The 24603-nt window shown below is 35.4% G+C and overlaps 1 protein-coding gene across 1 annotated transcript in view; it reads left to right on the forward strand.

The window, feature by feature from the left end:
- The window catches only part of MYCBP2 (MYC binding protein 2), a 272440-nt gene that overhangs the window by 67051 nt on the left and 180786 nt on the right, over positions 1-24603 (forward strand). The window contains exons 12-17 of the mRNA XM_027116051.1: positions 694-898; positions 2417-2581; positions 4900-5058; positions 10179-10383; positions 21498-21643; positions 21915-22016. Coding sequence (XP_026971852.1) covers positions 694-898; positions 2417-2581; positions 4900-5058; positions 10179-10383; positions 21498-21643; positions 21915-22016 — 982 coding nt within the window. The remainder of the gene's footprint in view (positions 1-693; positions 899-2416; positions 2582-4899; positions 5059-10178; positions 10384-21497; positions 21644-21914; positions 22017-24603) is intronic.

Consider the following 24603-nt stretch of genomic DNA (forward strand, 5'->3'; position numbering starts at 1 on the left):
CATTTGAGTATAAAACTTCATAAACTTTATAAAATTTAACCTTTTTACAGATATTTACTTTAATTATGGAGCTCTTTGTGTAATTTTTTGAGCTGGGGTGAATTCACATTTGGGTTTATTTTGAATAGGTCATCCCTTGCCAATTTTTGTAAATGTGCAGACACATATAGACTACGAGGTGGGGAAAGTAGGAGCATGTACAATTAAGTTATAGATTGTAGACATCTATTTATAGAGATGGAAGATTTTTTTCTTATCTGGTGGGTGTGAGGATAAAGTAAGGTAATTAAAAGAATGCTGAAAATTAAAATTATGAGGCATATACAGTATATTTGTATGTAAGCCTTTTTTCACTGGGAAAAATGAATTGACAGTTTTATGAATTTCCTTCTGTTGTATGTTTGGAGTATATTTATGGCATGTATTTATTCATACCTATTCAGGATACTTATGAAAGATGATAAGTATCCTGAGTAGATATGAAAAAACTATTGTGAACTGTATATTTTTGGAAAAATATGCCTATTTCTCTCCTGTTCAGCTCTCAGAAGTTGAATAGTAGTAAAGAAAGAGTTTGAGTTCTTGTTATTTTTATTTTCAATAAAGTATGGAGGTTTTTTTCTCTCATGTGAAACCTGGTGCACTACTTCAAAAGGCACTATAATTCCTTTTTTTTTTTTTTAATGTGTTAAGATATATTACACTGGCAAATACCAGAGTCTCGGAATCAAACAAGGGGGTCCTTCAGCAGGAAAATGGGTTGAGCTACCAATTACGAAATCCCCAAAGATTGTGCACTTCTCAGTTGGACATGATGGCTCTCATGCCCTGTTAGTTGCAGAAGATGGAAGCATATTCTTTACAGGATCTGCTAGTAAAGGAGAAGATGGAGAGTCAAGTGAGTGGACTATTCAGTAAAAATACTGTGGAATTTATTAACATAAGATATATCAATTTCAACAGCACTAACCTTCCCAAGTTAATAGAAGATTTTATATTGAGGAATATTCAGTTAATGGTTGTGGTGTACTGTTCATTAAAGAACTATGATTGCTGATGTTATACTAGAGTTCATATTCATGAATTTTTATATGCCTTATGCATTACATACATGGCTATTTATCTGTTTTGTCAATTGGTGTTATTTTTAAAAATTTATTCCAATATATTATTTTAGAAAGAATATTTTAGAAGTAATATATTGGAAATTTTGCAAAGAGTATATATTTCACAATGAGGTAAACCTTATGTAAATTGTATAATAGTGTCAGTTATGAAACACTGTTCTTGGTGTTATTTCATTGTGATAAAATTCCTAAGCAATGAAAAATTAAAGGATTTTTATTGTTTATCTCTTAGCTTTCCTATGCTTCTGTTCAGTTTTCCTCAAAGGGTCATTTTTCTGTTTTTGTAACTTCTCTTGTACATTATACATTGTAGTAGTTGGGGTAGCATCTTATGAGGATTAGGTTTGAAGTCAACATCTAATGTAGAAATCATGTGTAAATAAATGTTATCCTGAAAAAAATCCCTTCAAATAACCATGAAGTGTATTACCATACCTTAGAAACTTCAGCCCAGCCAGTTTTTCCTTCTAGCGTTTGGAGGACATCATTCTTCCTTTGCTTAAGCACCAGATAACTTAGTTGTTGTATATAAGTATATAGATCATGTTATAAGAAAAGTTATAGTGGTATTTTAATCCCAGAATTGTACCCAACACAGCAATATGTTTTTAATCAGAAGGGCATGCAAAAACTGGGATTGACTAAGGGAACAAAAGATTGGCATTTCCCATCTTTTGCTCAATTCAGGGATTTAATTTTTGAGAGCAGAGGCTGCTTAAATCATCTACGTTTAAATTTGTTTGCTCTCCCTCCATATGCATATTTCCTTTCAATCTCTGACTAGGTGTAGCTGCTTAATAAATATGTGTTGAATGAACGAGGAACTGATTTTTCTTTCCAGGATCTATTGGAGGAATACATGTGCAATAGAGTTTGAGAGTAAAGGGATTTAAAAAAATTATATATATATTTATTATATATGTATATAACTTTATATATTTATATAAATATAATATATATATATATGATAATGGAATGGTATTGATAATATAAGTGCTAATCTAGAGATTGGGCTCCCCAGAAGTTTGGTAGAAAATTGGTGTTTCTTATTGGGAATTTCAGTGTACTACAAAGAAGAGGATCTGATAGCAACAGCCTAATAGACATTTAATGAGATGAGGCTTTCAGATTGACTCATTTAATTGACATGTTGGGAAGCCCAGGCCTTTGTGAAAATAAATAAATAAAGTGTATGATAAGTGAAGATGATATGTTTTTCCTTGGGCTTTATATACAAATCATTATTTTTATTTGTACATAGATGCCTTAAATTATTTTTTTTTTTTAAGCTAAGAGCAGACGGCAATCAAAACCTTATAAACCTAAAAAGATAATTAAGATGGAAGGGAAGATTGTGGTGTATACAGCCTGCAATAATGGAAGTAGTTCTGTTATTTCTAAAGATGGAGAGCTATACATGTTTGGAAAAGATGCCATTTACTCTGATAGTTCAAGTAAGTTAATCTTAAACACCGTTTCACTTTTATGCACAGAAAGTCCTATACTAGACTTTATGTATTACAAAGCTATATCTAGAAAATTAACATTTGTAGCACGCTTTCTCTACATTTTTCACATTTCTTTCTAAGTACAGTGTTTTGTTCTTCCTTCCTGCCTTATTGCTGGGAACAGTGTCACTAGTTTCCTGCAGAGCTAATCATGGGGCTTGACTAGGGCAGCTCTACCTTAGCTGTTACTTTCTCTGGAAAGCTCTCCCTAGGCTCGATTAGACGCTCATGTGACATGTTCCTGGTGGTACCCTGGGGACATGATTTTCATAACTTAGCGAATTTATAACTGATGGATTATTTATCTCCTCCTATTGTTAGGTAGTTAGAGAAAAGCTATCTCTCTCTTATTTACTATTATATCCCCAGTGCCCAGCACAGTGTCTGGTGCATGGTCAGGTCTCAGGAATTACTTGTTAAGTGACTGAGTGACTGATAACTACAAGTAGTGGATATGAGGAATAGAAGTAGCCAAATAAAGGGTTTTATATTTATAAACTGTAATCTCAAAAACTTGTCATATTTGGTGGTTATATTTTCTTTCTAGCATTTAGAAATGAGTATAATGATTGTGCCAACCCACTTGGAAGGATTTTATATGAAGTAAATATGTAAAAGCCTATAAATTTCTCTGTAAAAAGGAATTCAGAATTAACGAAGTTTCTGATTAGAGGCTTAGGTGATTGTCTCATGCGGGGGAAATGACATATATCAAACGTTTATAACTGTCCATTATTAATTTGAACTGTGCTCAGGTGACTTATGAGATGGTTTAATGTGGTAATATCTAGAGTCTCAATTGGCCTCACCTGTCAGAGTGAATCAAAATTTGGAGGTGGGCTCATGTATAGTTTAAAAATAATATTCAATGTAGCTATTGCTTGCTAAAATCCTCTTGGCTAAGGCTTATGGAAACTTGTGCATTTATTCAGCATATAGTTATTGAGAACTAACAATATGTCAGGGATTGGTGGACCAGACAGACATGATCCCTTTCCCTTTGAGGCTCTGAGAGACAGTTGGACATTACAGAACTTAAGTGTTAGAGATCTGTGGTCTAATGGTTATGGATATAGACTCAGACCCTGGCATGGCCACTTTTTATTTGGCTAACTAGCTTAAATTATGTAACTTTTCAGAGCTTTTCTTAACTTTTCATTTTTTTTTCCACCCGTAAAAGGGAGCTAATGATAATACCTGCTTCCTATGGTTCTTATAAGGTTATAGGAGATAATGCTTATGAAATGCTTAGAACAGAGCCTGGCACATGTAAGGGCTCAAGACATGTCAGCTAATACTGTTAATAATAGTAAATACTATTTCTGTATATACATATCTTTTTCAAGTATGCTAAATACTAACAATGGGAGTTTTTGAGGTATGCTTAACCAAAAGACTTAAGTTAGTATAGGGTGAAAGGGAAGGTCACCTTAAGGAAGTGGTATCTGAACTAGTAATATAGAATAGTTTTGCCAAAGTGTGGTATGAGAATTATATTATTTGTGATTTAAATAAAACAAATACTTCAACTTTTTAAAAATGTTTATATTTTAGTGTATGTTATAAATACTCAACAATCTTTGATTTTTACTGTTATTACTACTGAATAAGTTAAAATGCTTTAGTCAAATTTAAAATTGACGCAAAAAATATTAAGATAATATGAGTGGCACTTGGATATGGCAACTATAATGAATGCAATATGTGAATAAGTGAAATTTAGGAACTACCTGTACGTTGGATTGTGGAAGAAAGCATTGTAGATTAAAAATGATCGAAAAATACTGCTTTGGAAAATCTCGCAGGTTTCTACAAAAACAATGTTATTTCAGAATACTCTGGTGAGTATTTTACTCTGTTTTGCTGAGGCAGGTCAAAGCAAGTAAAGTACATCATTCAAAGGTTCCTTTGTTCTTGGGTCAGGAAAGTTTGAAATCTAGTGACCCTTCTGAGAATTGTTGAGAGGTGCTGCCACTTAGAGCAAGCGTTCAGGAGAAGCAGGCTTGAGCTAAATGCCAGAGTAAAGATTTGTCCCAAGTCTAGATGATAACATTTTAAGATTTTGAAGCTTCATTAAAAAATTATAAAATTAATTTACTGATACCCTGCCCATCTTTTGGCTACTATTTCCCATTTTGGTGGATTATTTTATCCCAGAAATGAAAAGTTCTGCGTTGAAGTGGTCCTTTTACGTTACTGATGATTTAGTAGGCCCAGAAAGGCTTCTTTTGTTGTTTCTTACCAAGTTTGTATCTTTCCTGTAGGTTTGGTAACAGATTTGAAGGGCCATTTTGTAACTCAGGTAGCTATGGGCAAAGCTCATACTTGTGTTTTAATGAAGAATGGAGAAGTTTGGACATTTGGTGTGAATAATAAAGGACAATGTGGACGAGACACTGGTGCCATGAACCAAGGTGGGAAAGGTAGGTGTTTAATGTGTGGATATAAATTTTGTGTTGTTTTTTTCAATAGTTTTTCAGAACACCATGGTGAAGAATCTTACTCTTTAAAAAACAAGTGGCTTTTTGATTTCATACTTAAAAATTATGAAAACTACTAAATTTCTTATTTGTCAGTCTGTCACTCACTGGAATAATCAATATACTTTAGACTTCTAATTTCTGAGCAAATGAGCTTGCTTACTTGTATTTTTTTCTTAATTTTATATGAAATGTAATAGCACTTCTTTGATTTAGCATCTTTAGTGGTTGAATTATCTCAGAAAAGTGCATTTTTGAAACTCTTTGTTATTCGGTCCTTTTATACCCCATGTTTCAGTTATAACAATTTTTGGCAGCAGTCTATCTGCAAATATTATCTTCCTGTTTAACAGCATGTACTACCTGTAATTTAATCAGTTCTTGGCAGCTAAGAGTGATCTGTAAGAATACTTGACCTTTTATCAAGAGTGAAATTGTAGATGCACCTTATATACTGTATCCTTTGCCCCAACACTCAGGCTGTTGAAGAAGGATGAGAGGGGTTAATCCTTTGCCATGTTTGTTGTGGGTTTTTTGTTTGTTTGTTTGTTTTTTGGTTATAGTTGTGTCTACCTCATTCTTACTCTCAGGTTTTACTTCTAGCTGCTATCAGTGTTGTCCTATACCCTTCACTCCAGTTTCAGGTTTTCTCTTTTTAATTTTGTATGGCTGGAGAATAGGAAATAGAGACATATTACTAGAATTAAGCACTAAACTGTGTTTAAAGCATGAATGGGTTTGAGGATTAATATTTGTATAAATTAACAAAAACAAGTTTAGTCTTTTGGGGGACTTCTTGATGGCAGGCTCATCTGGATATCAGGAGCCCTCTATTTTTTTCTTCACCTTATTTATATTTGTGTGTATTTAAAATACTTTAATTTTTAAAAGAGCAAGTCTATTAGAGCATATTGATTTTAAAGAAGAGGGAAGAACAAAATGAAATGAATCACTCCAAAATGGAAATTTTTTTTCTTCTTGCTGAACTCATGAGCCATGGATTTGGATAACACCTACCAGGCATAAAGGAGAGAAGCAGCTTAGTTTTCTATATATAGTATAAATATAGATTAAATTATATTTTATAAGAGTTCTGAACTGAATAAAACTGTTCTTTATTATCCTGAAACTATGTTTACACCTATGTTCTGGATTCTTAAGGTAAATTTTGTAATAACCAAAATGAAATTGTTAAAAGTTGTTTTTACTTATAAATCACACCCACTCTGTTAGTAAGTAATGCATTAGAAAGCAAACTGGTAGCCGTAAGACACATAATGAATACAGATTGCAGAGTTGCAAAGAAATAAAGGATTTTTTAAAAGATGTTTTTAAAAAGAAAACAGGAAAAGTACAGAAAATAATACTGCAGTGTAAAAAAATTGTGTATCTACCACTATGTCTTACCATTTTTCAGTAAAAAAATATATAGATAAGATTCAAGTGGCCCACGTTCCCCTTCTAAGACTTATTATTGTACTCCATCTCGCTCCAGAATTAGTCATGATCATGATTTTGATTAATATCCTTTCGGTCATGTTCCTGTATTTGTACTTGTTTTTATATATTTTGTATATTATATGCTCATACTTTACACATAAAAAGATGATTTTTATAAGTGCTAATCTATTTATATTTTTCTGTAAACTTTTTTTTTAATCTCACCATTGTGTTTGAAATATAGTGACACTGGTACATATAAATCTAGATGACTCATGTTAACTGCTGTGTAATAAACCGTGCGACTAACATATCACAGTTTATCCATTCTCCTGCTGATAGATGAGTTATTTCCAGTTTTTCATTATTATAAATAATTTTAAAACCTCCTTTATTCATGTTTCCTGGCAGAAGTGTGTGAGACTTTTCTCTAGTGTTGTAGATTTCAGCTTTGCTAGATTTTTCTTGAAAGAGGTTGTGCCAATGGATATTCTTAGAAGGAAAGTCTGATTTTCCATATCACACTAATAGTAATGACAGACTGATTTTTGTCATTTTGATAGCTATGACATGGTTTTTCATTGTAATTTTTTGTTATATTGAAGTATAACATACATGCAGAAAAGTACACATAGCGTAAGTGCACACCTTGATGAATTGTCACAAAATGAACAACACATTCATGTAATCAGCACCAAGATCAGGAATATTACCAGCATCCCAGGAAGCCCCCACTTATGTACCTCTCCAGTTACTATCTACCTCTCCACTTAACACTATAAATTAGTTTTGCATACATTTGTACTTTATGTAAATGGAATCATGTAGTATGAGTTCTTTCATGTCTAGTTTCTTTTCATTCAGCTTTATGAGATTCATCCGTATTGTTGCCAGCTAGTTATATATTGTTCATTCTCATCGTTGTATAGTATTAAATTGTGTGAATATACCACAGTTTTAAAATCTTTTCTAGTATTATGGACATTGGGGTAGTTTCTAGTTTGGCTTGTGTTAGTGTTGCTCTGAACATTCTAGTAAATGTTGGTGAAAATATGAGTGCCCTTTTTTTGGATATTTAACTAGGAGTAGAATTACTGAGTCTCTCTTGTAATTTGCATTCCCTCAACTATTAATAGTGAGTTAGATTCTCTTCAAACTTTTCTTGTTTGCTTGCCTTTTTTCCTATTGATTTGTAGGAATTTTTTGTATATTGTATTGTATGCCTTGCAAATATCTTTGACCAACCTGTGGCTTATCTTTTACATTTATTTATGGTTTCATTTGTTATATATAATTTAAAAATTTTGACAAGTTCTTCATTGTCTTTCCTTACAAATTTTTGCTTTATGTAGTCAGGTTGGGGCCTTTATTTTCCATGTGAATTAGAATCAGTTTTTTTACTTGTCACTGTGATTGGGATTGCTTTGAATTTAGAGATTAATTTGAGCATGATAGTTATAGTACTGTTGGGATGATTAAATGAGTAATACATATAGAGCCAGTTACAAGTAAATGCTCGATGTGGTTTAGCTATTGTTGTTGTTAAAAATATGACTTATGCCTTCTTAAGGATTTCTTTATTCTAACTCTTGACATAGTTATCCAATACTTGGTCATCTAATTTCTCAACCTGTCCACAGATTAGAATTGGCAAAAATAAAAAAGATTATGTCTCCTATGAGTTCATTTGTACTGAGTCTGTTATAAGTGTAAGTGGTCAGAGAATAAGGTTGACTAAGAATAAGTGATGAAGTGAGTAAGATAGAACCTTGTCTTTGAGGATCTAGGTCTGCTATGAAAGACAAACATAAAAAATAATTACTTGATTCCCACAGATTTGCTCTTTCATTTTATGGACTTGTAGCACTATATGTTCTTCATAATTCTGTCACAGTTGTATGTTTATACCTTGCAGTATGGTTATTTGATTAATGTCAATTTTTCTTACTAGCTTGCAAGCTTTATAATTGCTCACTATCATAGTCCTCAGTGCCTAGAGCAGAGATCTGCAAACCATAATCTGATGCCTTATCTTCTCTGTGGCCTGTTTCTGTATGGCCCTTCAAGCTAAGAATGTATATTATATTTATAAAGGGTTATTTTTTAAAAAATGTGACATAGACTTATGTGGCCCCCAAAGCCTAAATTATTTACAATCTAGCCCTTTACAAAAAAGTTTGCTGACTCTGACATAAAGGAATGCCTGGGGCATAGTTGGTGTTCAATCAAAAAAAAATAGTTGAGTGAATTATAACACAATTAAATAAGTTGTAATTGAGGTATAAACAGGCTTTGAAGAGATAATCACTTACCCTGGAAAACACTGTAAGTGCTTTCATAGGAAATGACCTCCAAGTTGAGTTTTTGAAGGCTGAAAAGGAGTTTCTCTGGTAGATGAGATAGGAAGAGGCATCCGATGAATGAGGCAGAGAGATACAGGTGGAGCAGGAATGAGCAAAGGCCCTGAGCATGTGAAAGGACACAGGATGTTTATAAAGCAGAGGGAATTTAGGTTCAGCTGGAATACAGTTTGCATGGAGGAAATGAGGTTGGAGAAAATCGGGAGCCATGTTGTGACTGACTGTATGTTGCTAAGAAGTTCTGTTCTTTTGAAGACCTTTGAACGTCATGGGAGGTTTGTAAATTGTGAAGTCATAGGATCAAATACATATTTTAAGAAGCTGATTTCCGGGCTTCCCTGGTGGCGCAGTGGTTAAGAATCCAGCTGCCAATGCAGGGGACATGGGTTCAAGTCCTGGTCCAGGAAGCTCCCACATTCCACGGAGCAACTAAGCCTGTGCGCACAACTACTGAGCCTGCGCTCTAGAGCCTGTGCTCTGCAACAAGAGAAGCCACCACAGTGAGAAGCCTGCACACTGCCACAAAGAGTAGCCTCTGCTCACCGCAACTAGAGAAATCCTGCATGCAGCAATGAAGACCCAACGCAACCAAAAATAAATAATAAATTAAATAAATTTATTTAAAAAAAAAAGCTAATTTCCAACAATGAGAGGATGTTCTAGAGTGGACGAACTCTTGGCTTTTATCATGTGGTTAGGAGACTTTCTTTGGTCTGTTGAACAAAAGTATTGGTGGTGAGGATGGAAAGTAGGGACTAAAATCAGAAAAAATTAGACGTACGAGTGACAGAAAGTAACAGCTACGAGATACTCCTGCCATCACTGCCTCTTTTTTTTTTTTTTTTTTTTTTTTGCGGTACGCGGGCCTCTCACTGTTGTGGCCTCTCCTGTTGCAGAACACAGGCTCCGGACGCGTAGGCTCAGCGGCCATGGCTCATGGGCCCAGCCGCTCCGCGGCATGTGGGATCTTCCCGGACCGGGTCACGAACCCGCGTCCCCTGCATCGGCAGGTGGACTCTCAACCACTGCACCACCAGGGAAGCCCTAGATATATCTTTTTGCAGAAAGGAAATGGAGAGAGCATCCTAAATTTAGCATCCCTAAATTAAATTTTATTTTTGTTCCTCTAATATTTTATCATTCCTGTGTATATCCATTGGGATTAGTATGTGTTCTACATTTTTTAAATTGGGAAATAAAATTACCAGTTTTTTAGACATGGGAATAATCTAGATGAAAATTATAAACTGATCTTTCAAATAGGGTTTGGAGTTGAAAATATGGCAACAGCAATGGATGAGGACCTGGAAGAAGAGCTAGATGATAAAGACGAGAAGTCCATGATGTGTCCTCCAGGCATGCACAAGTGGAAGCTGGAGCAGTGCATGGTGTGCACCGTGTGTGGAGACTGTACCGGTTATGGAGCCAGCTGTGTCAGCAGTGGACGTCCGGACAGAGTCCCTGGAGGGTAAGGGAATGATTAAGACTCAGGATAAAATAATAGTAGAAATTACGTAAAACACATTCCTTTTCAAAGTTATTCTAGAGTTCATTCTGTTGTGTTGTTCTTAAAGGCACACTGGCATGTAATTATAATTCTTATAATTCTACTATAATTTACTTCAGTGTTATTTTATTGTGCTTTTCTTTCATTTGATTTCTTTAAACCTTTTACTTTATTTTACTTTATTTATTTTTTAACATCTTTATTGGAGTATAATTGCTTTAAAATCATGTATTAGTTTCTGCTTTATAACAAAGTGAATCAGCTATACATATACATAAATCCCCATATCTCCTCCCTCTTGTGTCTCCCTCCCACCCTCCGTATCCCAACCCCCCATCCCACCCCTCTAGGTGGTCACAAAGCACCAAGCTGATCTCCCTGTCCTATGCGGCTGCTTCCCACTATTTTACTTTTGGTAGTATATATGTGTCAGTGCTACTCTCTCACTTCGTCCCAGCTTACCCTTCCCCCTCCCCATATCCTCAAGTCCATTCTCTACATCTGCAGCATTATTCCTGTCCTGCTGTTCATCAGAACCATTTTTTTTTTTTTTTTAGATTCCATATATATGTGTTAGCATATTGTATTTGTTTTTCTCTTTCTGACTTACTTCACTCTGTATGACAGACTCTAGGTCCATCCACCTCACTGCAAATAACTCATTTTCAGTTTTTTTTATGAGTGAGTAATATTCCATTGTATATATGTGCCACATCTTCTTTATCCATTCATCTGTCGATGGACATTTAGGTTGCTTCCATGTCCTGGCTATTGTAAATAGAGCTGCAGTGAACATTGTGGTACATGACTCTTTTGGAATTACGGTTTTCTCAGGGTATAGACCCAGTAGTGGGATTGCTGGGTCATATGGTAGTTCTATTTTTAATTTTTTAAGGAACCTCCATAACTGTTCTCCATAATGGCTGTAACAATTTACATTCCCACCAACAGTGCAAGAGGGTTCCCTTTTCTCCACACCCTCTCCAGCACTTATTGTTTGTAGATTTTTTGATGATGGCCATTCTGACTGCTGTGAGGTGATACCTCATTGTAGTTTTGATTTGCATTTCTCTAATGATTAGTGATGTTGAGCATTCTTTCATGTGTTTGTTGGCAACCTGTATATCTTCTTTGGAAAAATGTCTATTTAGGTCTTCTGTCCATTTTTGGATTGGTTTTTTGACATTGAGCTACATGAGCTGCTTGTAAATTTTGGAGATTAATCCTTTGTCAGCTGCTTCATTTGCAAATATTTTCTCCCATTCTGAGGGTTGTCTTTTCATCTTGTTTATGGTTTCATTTGCTGTGCAAAAGCTTTTAGGTTTCATTAGGTCCCATTTGTTTATTTTTGTTTTTATTTCCATTTCTCTAGGAGGTGTGTCAACAAGGATCTTGCTGTGATTTATGTCATAGAGTGTTCTGCCTATGTTTTCCTCTAAGAGTTTTATAGTGTCTGGCCTTACATTTAAGTCTTTAATGCATTTTGAGTTTATTTTTGTGTATGGTGTTAGGGAGTGATCTAATCTCATACTTTTACATGTAGCGCTCCAGTTTTTGCAGCACCACTTATTGAAGAGACTGCCTTTTCTCTATTGTACATTCTTGCCTCCTTTATCAAACTAAGGTGACCGTGTGTGTGGGTTGATCTCTGTGCTTTCTATCCTGTTCCATTGATCTATATTTCTGTTTTTGTGCCAGTACCATACTGTCTTGATTACTGTAACTTAGAGGTATAGTCGGAAGTAAGGGAGCCTGATTCCTCCAGCTCCATTTTTCTTTCTCAAGATTACTTTGGCTATTCGAGGTCTTTTGTGTTTCCATACAAATTGTGAACATTTTTGTTCTGGTTCTGTGAAAAATGCCATTGGTAATTTGATAGGGATTGCATTGAATCTGTAGATTGCTTTGGGTAGTAGAGTCATTTTCACAATGTTGATTCTTTCAGTCCAGGAACATGGTATATCTCTCCATCTGTTTCTATCGTCTTTAATTTCTTTCATCAGTGTCTTATAGTTTTCTGCATACAGGTCTTTTGTCTCCTTAGGTAGGTTTATTCCTAGGTATTTTATTCTTTTTGTTGCAGTGGTAAATGGGAGTGTTTCCTTCATTTCTCTTTCAGATTTTTCATCATTAGTGTATAGGAATACAAGAGATTTCTGTGCATTAATTTTGTATCCTGCTACTTTATCAAATTTATTGATTAGCTCTAGTAGTTTTCTGGTAGCATCTTTAGGATTCTCTATGAATAGTGTCATGTCATCTGCAAACAGTGAAGGCTTTACTTCTTCTTTTCCATTTTGGATTCCTTTTATTTCTTTTTCTTCTCTGATTGCTGTGGCTAAAACTTCCAAAACTATGTTGAATAAGAGTGGTGAGATTGGGCAACCTTGTCTTGTTCCTGATCTTAGTGGAAATGGTTTCAGTTTTTCACCATTGAGAATGATGTTGGCTGTGAGTTTGTCATATATGGCCTTTATTATGTTGCAGTAAGTTCCTTCTATGCCTACTTTCTGGAGGGTTTTTATCATAAACGGGTGTTGAATTTTGTCAAAAGCTTTTTCTGCATCTATTGAAATGATCATATGGTTTTTATCCTTCAATTTGTTATATATGGTGTATCACATTGATTGATTTGCGTATATTGAAGAATCCTTGCATTCCTGGCGTAAACCACACTTGATCATGGTGTATGTTGCTTTTAATGTGCTGTTGGATTCTGTTTGCTAGTATTTTGCTGAGGATTTTTGCATCTATGTTCATCAGTGATATTGGGCTGTAGTTTTCTTCCTTTGTGACATCTTTGGTTTTGGTATCAGGGTGATGGTGGCCTTGCAGAATGAGTTTGGGAGTGTTCCTCCCTCTGCTATATTTTGGAAGAGCTTGAGAAGGATAGCTGTTAGCTCTTCTCTGAATGTTTGATAGAATCCGCCTGTGAAGCCATCTGGTCCTGGGCTTTTGTTTGTTGGAAGATTTTTAATCAGAGTCTCAATTTCAGTGCTTGTGATGGTCTGTTTGTGTTTTCTATTTCTTCCTGGTTCAGTCTCAGAATATTGTGTTTTTCTAAGAATTTGTCCATTTCTTCCAAGTTGTCCATTTTATTGACATAAAGGTGCTTGTAGTAATCTCTCATGATCTTTTGTATTTCTGCAGTGTCAGTTGTTACTTCTCCTTTTTCATTTCTAATTCTGTTGATTTGAGTCTTCTCCCTTTTTTTGTTGATGAGTCTGGCTAATGATGTATCAATTTTGTTTATCTTCTCGAAGAACCAGCTATTAGTTTTTTTGATCTTTGCTATCGTTTCCTTCATTTCTAATCTGATCTTTAAGATTTCTTTCCTTCTGCCAACTTTGGGGTTTTTTTTGTTCTTCTTTCTCTAATTGCTTTAGGTGTAAGGTTAGGTTGTTTATGTGGGATGTTTCTTGTTTCTTGAGGTAGGATTGTATTGCTATAAGCTTCCCTCTTAGAACTGCTTTTGCTGCATCCCATAGGTCTTGGGTCATTGTGTTTTCATTGTCATTTGTTTCTAGGTATTTTTTGATTTCTTCAGTAATCTCTTGGTTATTAAGTAGTGTATTGTTTAGCCTCAATGTGTTTGTATTATTTCAGATTTTTTCCCTGTGATTGATATCTAGTCTCATAACGTTGTGTTCAGAAAAGATAGTTGATACGATTTCAATTTTCTTAAATTTACCAAGGCTTGATTTGTGACCCACGCTATGATCTATCCTGGAGAATGTTCCATGAGCACTTGAGAAGAAAGTGTATTCTGTTGTTTTTGGATGGAATGTCCTATAAATATATATTAAGTCCATCTTGTTTAATGTATCATTTAAAGGTTGTGTTTCCTTATTTATTTTTATTTTGGATGATCTCTCCATTGGTGAAAGGGGGTGTTAAAGTCCCCTCCTATGAATGTGTTACTGTCGATTTCCCCTTTTATGGCTGTTAGCATTTGCCTTATGTATTGAGGTGCTCCTATGTTGGGTGCATAAATATTTACGATTGATCCCTTGATCATTCTGTAGTGTCCTTCTTTGTCTCTCATAGTAGTCTTTATTTTAAAGTCTATTTTGTCTGATATGAGAATTGCTACTCCAGCTTTCTTTTGGTTCACATTTGCATGGAGAGTATCTTTTTCCATCCTCTCACTTTCAGTCTGTATATGTCCCTAGGTCTGAAGTGGGTCTCTTGTAGACAGCATATATACGAGTCTTGTTTTTGTATCCATTCATCCAGTCTATGTCTTTTCGTTGGGGCATTTAATCCATTTACATTTAAGGTTATTGTCAATATGTATGTTCCTATTACGATTTTCTTAATTGTTTTGGGTTTGTTATTGTAGGTCTTTTCCTCCTCTTGTGTTTCCTTCCTAGAGAAGTTCCGTTAGCATTTGTTATAAAGCTGGTTTGGTGGTGCTGAATTCTCTTAGCTTTTGCTTGTCTGTAAAGGTGTTAATTTCTCTGTTGAATCTGAATGAGATCCTAGCTGAGAAGAGTAATCTTGGTTATAGGTTTTTCCCTTTTGTCACTTTAAATATGTCCTGCCACTCCTTTCTGGCTTGCAGAGTTTCTGCTGAAAGATCAGCTGTTAACTTTATGGGGATTCCCTTGTATGTTATTTGTTGTTTTTCCCTTGCTGCTTTTAATACTTTTTCTTTGTATTTACTTTTTGATAGTTTGATTAATGTGTGTCTTGATGTGTTTCTCCATGGATTTATCCTGTATGGGACTCTGTGCTTCCTGGACTTGAGTAACTATTTCCTTTTCCATATTAGGGAAGTTTTCAACTATAATCTCTTCAAATATTTTCTCAGTCCCTCTCTTTTTCTCTTCTTATTCTGAGACCCCCATAATTCAAATGTTGGTGCATGTAATGTTGTCCCAGAGGTCTCTAAGACTGTCCTCAGTTCTTTTCAATCTTTTTTCTTTACTCTGCTCTGCAGTTGTTATTTCCACTATTTTATCTTTCAGGTCACTTATCCATTCTTGTGCCTCAGTTATTCTGCTATTGATTCATTCTAGAGAATTTTTAGTTTCATTTATTGTGTTATTCATCATTGTTTGTTTGCACTTTAGTTCTTCTAGGTCCTTGTTAAACGTTTCTTCTGTTTTCTCCATTCTATTTCCAAGATTTTGGATCATCTCTACTGTCATTACTCAGAATTCTTTTTCAGGAAGCCTGCCTATTTCCTCTTCATTTGTTAGGTCTGGTGGGTTTTTACCTTGCTTCTTCATTTGCTTTGTGTTTCTGTGTCTTCTCACTTTGCTTAACTTACTGTGTTTGGGGTCTCCTTTTCTCAGGCTGCACGTTCGTAGTTCCTCTTTGTTTTTGGTGTCTGCCCCCGGTGGCTAAGGTTGGTTAAGTGGGTTTTGTAGGCTTCCTGGTGGAAGGGACTAGTGCCTGTGTTCTGGCAGATGAGGCTGGATCTTGTCTTTCTGGTAGGCAGGGCCACGTCTGGTCATGTGTTTTGGGATGTCTGTGACGTTATTATGATTTTAGGCAGCCTGTGTAGTAATGGGTGGGTTTGTGTTTCAGTCTTGCTAGTTGTTTGGCATAGGGTGTCCAGCACTGTAGCTTGCTGGTCGTTGAGTGGAGCTGGGTTTAGCATTGAGACGGAGATCTCTGGGAGAGCTTTGGCTGAATGATATTATGTGGAGCTGGGCGGTCTCTGGTGGACCAGTGTTCTGAACTCGGCTCTCCCATCTGAGATGCACAGGCCTAAGACCCTGGCAGAGCACCAAGGCCCTGTTAGCCATATGGCTCAGAAGAAAAGGGAGAAGGAAAGAAAGAAAGAAAGAAAAGATAATGATAATAATGTAAAATAAAGTTGTTAAAATAAAAAATAAAAAAATAATTATTAAAAATAAAAAAATTAAGAAGTAATAAAAAAATCAAAAAGAAAGAAGAGAGCAGCCAAACCAAAAAACAAATCCACCAATGATAACAAGTGCTAAAAACTATACTAAAAACAAAAAAACAGGACAGACAGAACCCTAGGACAAATGGTAAAAGCAAAGCTATACGCACAAAGTCACACAAAGAAGCCTAAGGATACACACTCACAAAAAGAGAAAAAGGAAAAAATATATATATATCGTTTCCCCCAAAGTCCACTGCCTCAGTTTTGGGATGATTCGTTGTCTCTTCAGGTATTCCACAGATGCAGGGTACGTATGTCAAGTTGATTGTGGAGATTTCATCCGCTGCTCCTGAGGCTGTTAGGAGAGATTTCCCTTTCTCTTCCTTGTTCCTGCAGCTCCAGGGTTTCAGCTTTGGATTTGGCCCCGCCTCTGCGTGTAGGTCGCCTGAGGGCCACTGTTCTTTGCTCAGACAGGACAGCGTTAAAGGAGCAGCTGCTTAGGGGGCTCTGGCTCACTCAGGCCGGGGGGAGGGAGGGGTACGGATGTGGGGCGAGCCTGCAGTGGCAGAGGCCGGCATGAAGTTTCACCAGCCTGAGGTGTGCTGTGCGTTCTCCCGGGGAAGTTGTCCCTGGATCACGGGACCCTGGCAGTGGCGGGCTGCACAGTCTCCCTGCAGGAGAGGTGTGGACATTGACCTGTGCTTGCACACAGGTTTCTTGGTGGCTGCAGCAGCGGCCTTAGCTTTTCATGCCTTGTGGTGTCCGCGCTGATAGCCGCGCCTCGCGCCCATCTCTGGAGCTTGTTTAGGTGGTTCTCTGAATGCCCTCTCCTCGCGCACCCCAAAACAATGGTTTCTTGCCTCTTCGGCAGCTCCAGACTTTTTCCCGGGTTCCCTCCCGGCTAGCCGTGGTGCACTAACCCCCCTTCAGGCTGTGTTCACGCTGCCAACCCCAGTCCTCTCCCTGGGATCCAACCTCCGAAGTCCGAACCTCAGCTCCCAGACCACGCCCGGGTGAGCAGACAAGCCTCTCGGTGAGTGCTGCTTGACACCGATCCTCTGTGCGGGAATGTCTCCGCTTTGCCCTCCGCACCCCTGTTACTGTGCTCTCCTCCGTGGCTCCGAAGCTTACCCCCCTCCACGGCTCCGAAGCTTCCCCCACGCCCCGCCACCCGCAGTCTCTGCCCACGAAGGGGCTTCCTAGTGTGTGGAAACCTTTCCTCCTTCACAGCTCCCTCCCACTTGTGCAGGTCCCATCCCTATTCTTTTGTCTCTGTTTTTTCTTTTTCTTTTGCCCTATCCAGGTACGTGGGGGGTTTCTTGCCTTTTGGGAGGTTTGAGGTCTTCTGCCAGCATTCAGTAGGTGTTCTGTAGGAGTTGTTCCACATGTAGATGTATTTCTGATGTTTTTGTGGGGAGGAAGGTGATCTCCATGTCTTACTCCTCTGACATCTTGAAGTTCTCTCTTATTTTAAATTTTTTCCTCAAGTTCCTCAGTTCATTTTATTACTTAAATTTTTATTTCACAAAAAAATGTACTTGTACATATATTGTGTTTTTATGTATTGGTGAATCTATTTCTATGGAGTGTATTTCCAGGACTGTTACTGCTTGTTTAAAAACTATTGGTTTTTGTTTTTGTTTGTTTTGTTTATGGTGGTTAATGTTTTTAAAAATGAAGGGTTTCTGTTTTCACTAACAGCAGTAAAAGGCAGTTTCTTTTGAAATACTTCCAGCAGCAGATCATATAATTCTTTAATTTCTGTCAATTCAGTGAATGTGAAGTGATATCTCATCATTATTTTCATATATATTTCCATGACTCACATTTTTCCTGGATATTTAAATATACTCTTCTGTGAGTTTTCTCTTAAAAACCTCTGCTTGTATTGTTTTTATCCTTAAAAATTGAAAGATGTTCGCTGAATATTCTTCATATTAACTGTTTTCTGTCTTCTCTACAAATAGTGTTTCCCAATTTACTTATGATCATATAACTAAATTAGGTTATATTCTGTTACGCAAAAGCACTTAACATTTTTAAGAAGCAAATACGTATTTCTTGGAAATTTTTGAATTTTCTATCTAGACTAGAAAGGTCTCAGTTTCTAGATGATTATATGATATCTTAAATATTCTTCAAAAAGACTTTTATTTCTTTTTACATTAATAAATTTTAAAGCCAATGGATGATTATTGTTCTGATGTGGGCTAGACATCTAACTGTATTTTCTTACCAGTAGCCAGTTGTACAGTCATTATGTGTGAAATGGCTACCAGATTTATCATTTATTATATTCCCTTATATATCAGAATCTATTTTCTGGGCCTTCCATTATTTCCCTGACCTACTGATCCAGTCTTATGCTAATATTATGTGGTTTATGTTTTGTATGGTATTTTAACATTTAGTAAGGTTAGCTACTCTCAGTGTCCGTCTTTTTTAATTGTTTGGGGGACTTTTCTTAGTATTTAATTAAAAAAATATAATTTAAATTGAAATTGCATTTAATTTATCTGTTAGTTTTAGAAGAATTGATTTTTATGGTATTAAATATTCCCACTCAGTAACAGGATGTGTGTTTCCATTTATTCAGATTCTGTTTTTGTTTTGAATTTTGTTGGGATATAGTTGATTTACAATGTTGTGTTAGTTTCAGGTGTATAACAAAGTGAATCAGTTATACATACACATATATCCACTCTTTTTTAGATTCTTTTCCCATATAGGCCATTACAGAGTACTGAGTAGAGTTCCCTGTGCTATACAGTAGGTCCTTATTAGTTATCTGTTTTATATACAGTAGTGTGTGTGTGTCAATCCCAATCTTCCAATTTATCCCTCCTCCCCTTGTTACCCCCCAGTATCCATAAGTTTAGTTTCTACATCTTAACTCTGTTTTTATTGATACTTTGTAGATAAATTCATTTGTAGCCTTTTTTTAGATTCTACATATAAGCGATATCATATGATATTTGTCTCTGTCTGACTTAAGCCATTATTTTAAAACAGGTCATAAATTTCCTTAATGCTTGGGTCTGTGCCTTCATTTGTAGTCTTTTCGTAAGACTGCTTTAATGCCAAAGATCTATTTATTTGTGTTGAACATGAATTTTTTCGGTGTGGAATTATCAAAATCATATAGAATACTCAATTAGGGGTATATAATTTTCTTTTGAATTGATAAATTATTCGCAATTTTAGGAGTTTGAGGGGCTGTCACTTCTAAAGTTGCGTTATTCCTGTTATAATTACCCTTTTCATTCTTGTTGGACTACTTTTTTTCCCCCAGGGTTCTATGTTGTTATCACTTTAAAGTTAATATGTGAGTTTGGCAGAATCAGAATGCAGGTTTTCCCCTAGAATCTTGGAGAGAATTTCAAGTCCTATTTTTGTGTTGCCGTTTATAGCTAATATAATACAATGGGGTATCCTTTGGGAGATCAAATTAATTATCATACATCTTTGTATTATGATAGATCTGATCTTTGTAAGATCAGATTATTTATGATAATTAGCCGACTTTGGGAAGTAGGGGGAATATTGTGAAAAAAAAGCCTGAGTGAGAACAGCCACCTCCTCCTCTCTGGCTTCCCTATTTGACACCTCGTTAGTATTCAGGTGCTTCTTCCCAAATAATGTCTGGATTTCCTATGAGTATATTTCTGGGTTTATACTTGACCTAACATAGTTAAATAGATCATATATAATAGGCCTTTTCTTTTAGGCTGTGGAATATTATGATTTTTTAACAATAAATTTTCTTTGCATTTTTAGTCTGTTAAAAAATATTTTGGCTCTCTTTATCAAAGGATAGTATTTCTTCTAGAAAGCTATATATTTGGCTCTGTTTAGTGTATTTAAGCCCCTAACTTGTTTATTTTAAAGTTTAATTTGGATTAAAGAAAGATTCTGTGATTTTTTTTTTTAAAAACAACATTGGAGTTGAAATTTATCTTTTTGGATCTTTCCCAAGCTATTTCCATTTAAAAATAAGTGTTCCCAATCTCTGAACCTAAGCCATTGATAAATGTCATAAGTGAATTTCTAAAGTCTTTGATCCTTTCTGAAGTTAATTCTTCTTCTTCTTTTTTCCCCAGAGATATACTATCAGTTTCCAATAATTATTTACAGATTTAAATGGATAGAATCTAACCAAGTACAGTAATTTCTTTATTAGTGAAGCAGAAATAAACACACAAATAAAGTCAACTTAGGAATAAATATGGAGGTCACTAAGCACTATTACAGATGACTTAAATATCATAAAACTGTGACTACATATCTTAGAATAAATTTAGAATTAAACATTATTTTTAAAATAGTGCCCATGGCCAAGTCAGTAGGGCCTATTATTTTTATCAGTTTGTTACTGTTGTAGTAAGTGATCTTCCAAATTGTCACTAATACTGGCTTTTGAAAGCCAGGAGTTTCACAGGGCACCTAGCTATGTGTTTCAAAACTGTTGCCAGGTAGATCCTTTCTCTTGTGTCTCCACAAATCTGGATAACCAGGGAGAGGCTCAGTGAGGCTGTCACAAGTTTTTCAGGACTGATCCAACCAAATAACTTTAAAGCTGGGACTTCAGCAGGATATGTGACTAAGAAATTAGTGTTCACCGACCCTCTAGCCAGCTTCTGGGAGTGTTTTTGTTTTCTTTTATGTTATAATCAAAGGCCATATGCTTAGTTCACAAATGATAGGAAAAGGACAAAGAAGAGGAAAAATAACAAGTAATTGGATGCAGTGAAAGAGAATGGGAGATGATGGCGTGTAAAGGAGAGGGAGGGGTAAGGAGACAGAATTCATGAAGCTGGCAAGCTGGGCTCACTCATTGAAGGCTGCCCACATCTCCCTTATCTGGGAGATAGCCATGTTGTTTGTTTGCTAACCTCTTAATACTAAAGCTGCTGGTGCCTCGCTAATTGTGAAACCTTTTTAAAGACGTTATTAATAATGGCTTTGAAGATAGCAGAATCCATTTGTCTTTCTGTAGAAATATACCAATTATGCCTCTAAGGAGTGTGTAATATCTCTTCATACCTTTTAATTTTTCATCTCTTCATACCTTTTCTTTAAAACTTAAATGAATCAGCAATGAAATCACCCCTTCAGATCAGGATTTGTCAGTTAATCTTAAAAGTGCAGAAAAGATGTTACAGAGTTTTAAGGAAAGAGAAGGATTTCAGTTAATAATTTATTTGTTTATTTTTAGGATCTGTGGTTGTGGTTCTGGAGAATCTGGCTGTGCTGTATGTGGATGTTGCAAGGCTTGTGCAAGAGAATTGGATGGTCAAGAGGCAAGACAAAGAGGGATTCTTGATGCAGTGAAGGAGATGATACCTTTAGACCTTCTGTTAGGTAGTATTTCTGATAGTCTAAATAATTCCTTTTAGATATGTGTTAAAAAATTAAGATAATAGTTGATTATGCAGTACTCTGTGTTTGGTAACTGACAGTGTGTCACTGATTAAGGGATGAGATGCTTTTTCTCTTTTTTGCTAAGATCCTTGTGGTAAAAATCATTTGTGTTTTAGACAGTGTTTTTGCTAGCTTTTACTTTCTTGAATTTCATATAGTTCTGTCATATCTATTATAAAACTAATTGACTGACTGACTGTCAATCATCTAGCTGTCCCAGTACCCGGGGTTAACATTGAAGAACACCTTCAGTTACGACAAGAAGAAAAACGGCAGCGTGTAATCAGGAGACACAGATTAGATGAAGGAAGAGGTAAGATGTAGCTGCAGAGAAAATGTATGTGAAAATACATTTTCTTACCCTATACTGAGACCAGTTAAAAGTTTACAGAATAGGCTGATTTGGTAAGAAATTAAAATTAGTAACATTCTAGTAACTAATGAAAGTATTATGAAAATATTCAGGGTATTACAATTGTGCTAATAACATACATTTAATTTGGTAGTGTGTTTATGGCATAGGTCAACCATATTAAGAATTGTGCCATATGCCAAGCATCAAAAACTGTTAGCAATGGCAATCTTTAAAAAAATACAAATTCGAAGAACTGTCCTTCACCCATATTTTGACTCATCTACTTAACTCTGAACACCAAATTAGTTTAGTATTTTAAGTTCTGATTTCTTACTCATTTACAATTATTATCATTTGGGCATAGTCTCACTGCTCTTCCTTCCAGTTTAGTGCATAATTATGCTTTTATGTATCTTTCCGGAAAAAGCTTATTCTGGTTATGTACAAGAAGGGTAAGTTGGAGGGTCTGCAGGTTTTAATTGCAAAGATAGATTTATTATCTATCTTTTCCTCATTGTTTATGACCATTTCTCAGCCTAAAAACTACATTTAACAGTGATTATAGTATTTTAGTATATATCCAACAAGCAGAGATAAATATAAGTATTACTAAAGTTATTCTTGCCCAATAGAATCTTTTCTTTGTAGATTAAGACAGATTGTTACAAAGGTCTGTAATTTTATTCCTCTGCTAGGCAAAATTTTGATTCAAAATATTTAGTGATATTGTATATTTTAATACTTATTAAAATGGCGTGGTATTTGATACAGGAGATAAAACCTATTACTCATTTAACCATCATTACAGACTTTTTTAGGCATTCCTTTTTTTAATATAAAATGGAGTAAGTATTGAATATAAAATATATAGCACACATGGTAATTCTGTTTTTATTAAACTTAGGTCATAAGACATCTGCTTAGAGCTTGAAGATTGTTCTTTATAGTGTCTAATAAGCAATGTTGAGGAATTGATGCAGTGAATATTTGCTGTTAGTTTGGCTTTGTTTACATAAAATCATTGCCTTTAAATGATATTGTAATGAGATTAATGTATCTACTCTTATTTATATTGTATAAATGTATGAGAAAATTGCATATTAAATGTTATGTAGAGAATAGGGTAAAATTTAAGTTCTGGGTCTTTATGACACATGGTAATTAAGTGATAATTCCTTTTGTATTAATAGTATGATTTGCTTAAGATTAATTACTAGTGATACTTTTACTACCTGTTTTTTTTTTTTTTTGAAATATTAGGTTGAATCATATGAAATGACCTACAAAAAACAGCAATTTCCTACGTTTCAACCAAAGTATAGCAAATCATTGTGATGACATTTAATTACTTGCCTAATGCTATATATCTTATTTTTTTCTCTCCCTCTATAAAAAGCTATTCTTCTCTAGGTATAGTATATATTTCTGTATATCAGAAGTAAAAGAACATTGATGATGCCCTGGTTATTCAACAAAACTTTGTGATAGCAGAATATTCTTTTGGCTTTTATTTTAAAATGTATCATAGACCTTTAAAACATGAACTCTAACCCTTTAAGAGTTAAAAAAAACTCCATTATTTAAATATTTATGGAAATTAGATTATTGTATCTGTGCTTTAACAAGCTTTCCCAGCCATTCTGAGGGTGCTGAAGTGTGAGAACCACTGCTCTAGGGCAGTGATGTTCTAAGTTTGTTACATGGGCCTTCTACATCAGTCACCTGGGCCTCGTGCTTCAGCATTTCTGCCAGAGGGTCCTCGATACAGATTTGAGTCACATGCACAGTGTTCTAGGGCTCTTGTTTGGCACCATGCTAGCGAGGATTGTTAGTCTCGTTTTGTCCTCATGAGGAACAGGAATGTCAAATTTTTAGTGTTCCAACTGCCACACATACATACTTGTCTTTTCTCCACACACACCCCCCCCACCCCCCTTGGCTTCTGCTTGGTGTTTTTTAGATAACTAACAGTTAGCAGTCTGTTGGTAATTATGCTTATTGGTAATTGACTTTACCTGTGTTGAAATTTCAGCCTTTCAGTATTAGATTAAGTTAAATTATTTTACTTGATTTATCTATCATCCTATTTACCAAGTTTGTGTTATTTGTTTTAAAGTTGATCAAAATTTTAGGACCTAGCTCGTGTATCAAAAGCCTTGCTCATCAACCTCAGGCCTATTGATATAGTTCAGCTGCTGTTTATGACACAAATTCTTCTGTTGCTGTTGAAACCCCCGAAAGTAGTGTGGTTACTACTTTTTGATAAAGTCGGAACTTTAATTTTTTTATGTTATTAGTCTTCCAGATAATACTTTTCTTACATATATATTCTTAGGTGCCAATAGTATTCATTTACAGATTTTATTTCAGTGGTGTTTGTGATCATTTTTAGTTTGTTTTTTAGATTAGACAGTTGATTGATATATAAGTTCTCTGAGACTTGTATTAACTTTACAAGTGGAGTGCTTGTTCAGTGGGATTTTTAAGTAGAACTCTTCAAGTCATCAGAACTCCTGGGTGATTGTATCAGTGTTCTTATCTTTAT

This window comes from Aethalodelphis obliquidens, unplaced genomic scaffold (genome assembly GCF_003676395.1).
Source record: "Aethalodelphis obliquidens isolate GAN/ISIS:26980383/991018 unplaced genomic scaffold, ASM367639v1 scaffold15, whole genome shotgun sequence".
Lineage (NCBI taxonomy): Eukaryota > Metazoa > Chordata > Mammalia > Artiodactyla > Delphinidae > Aethalodelphis > Aethalodelphis obliquidens.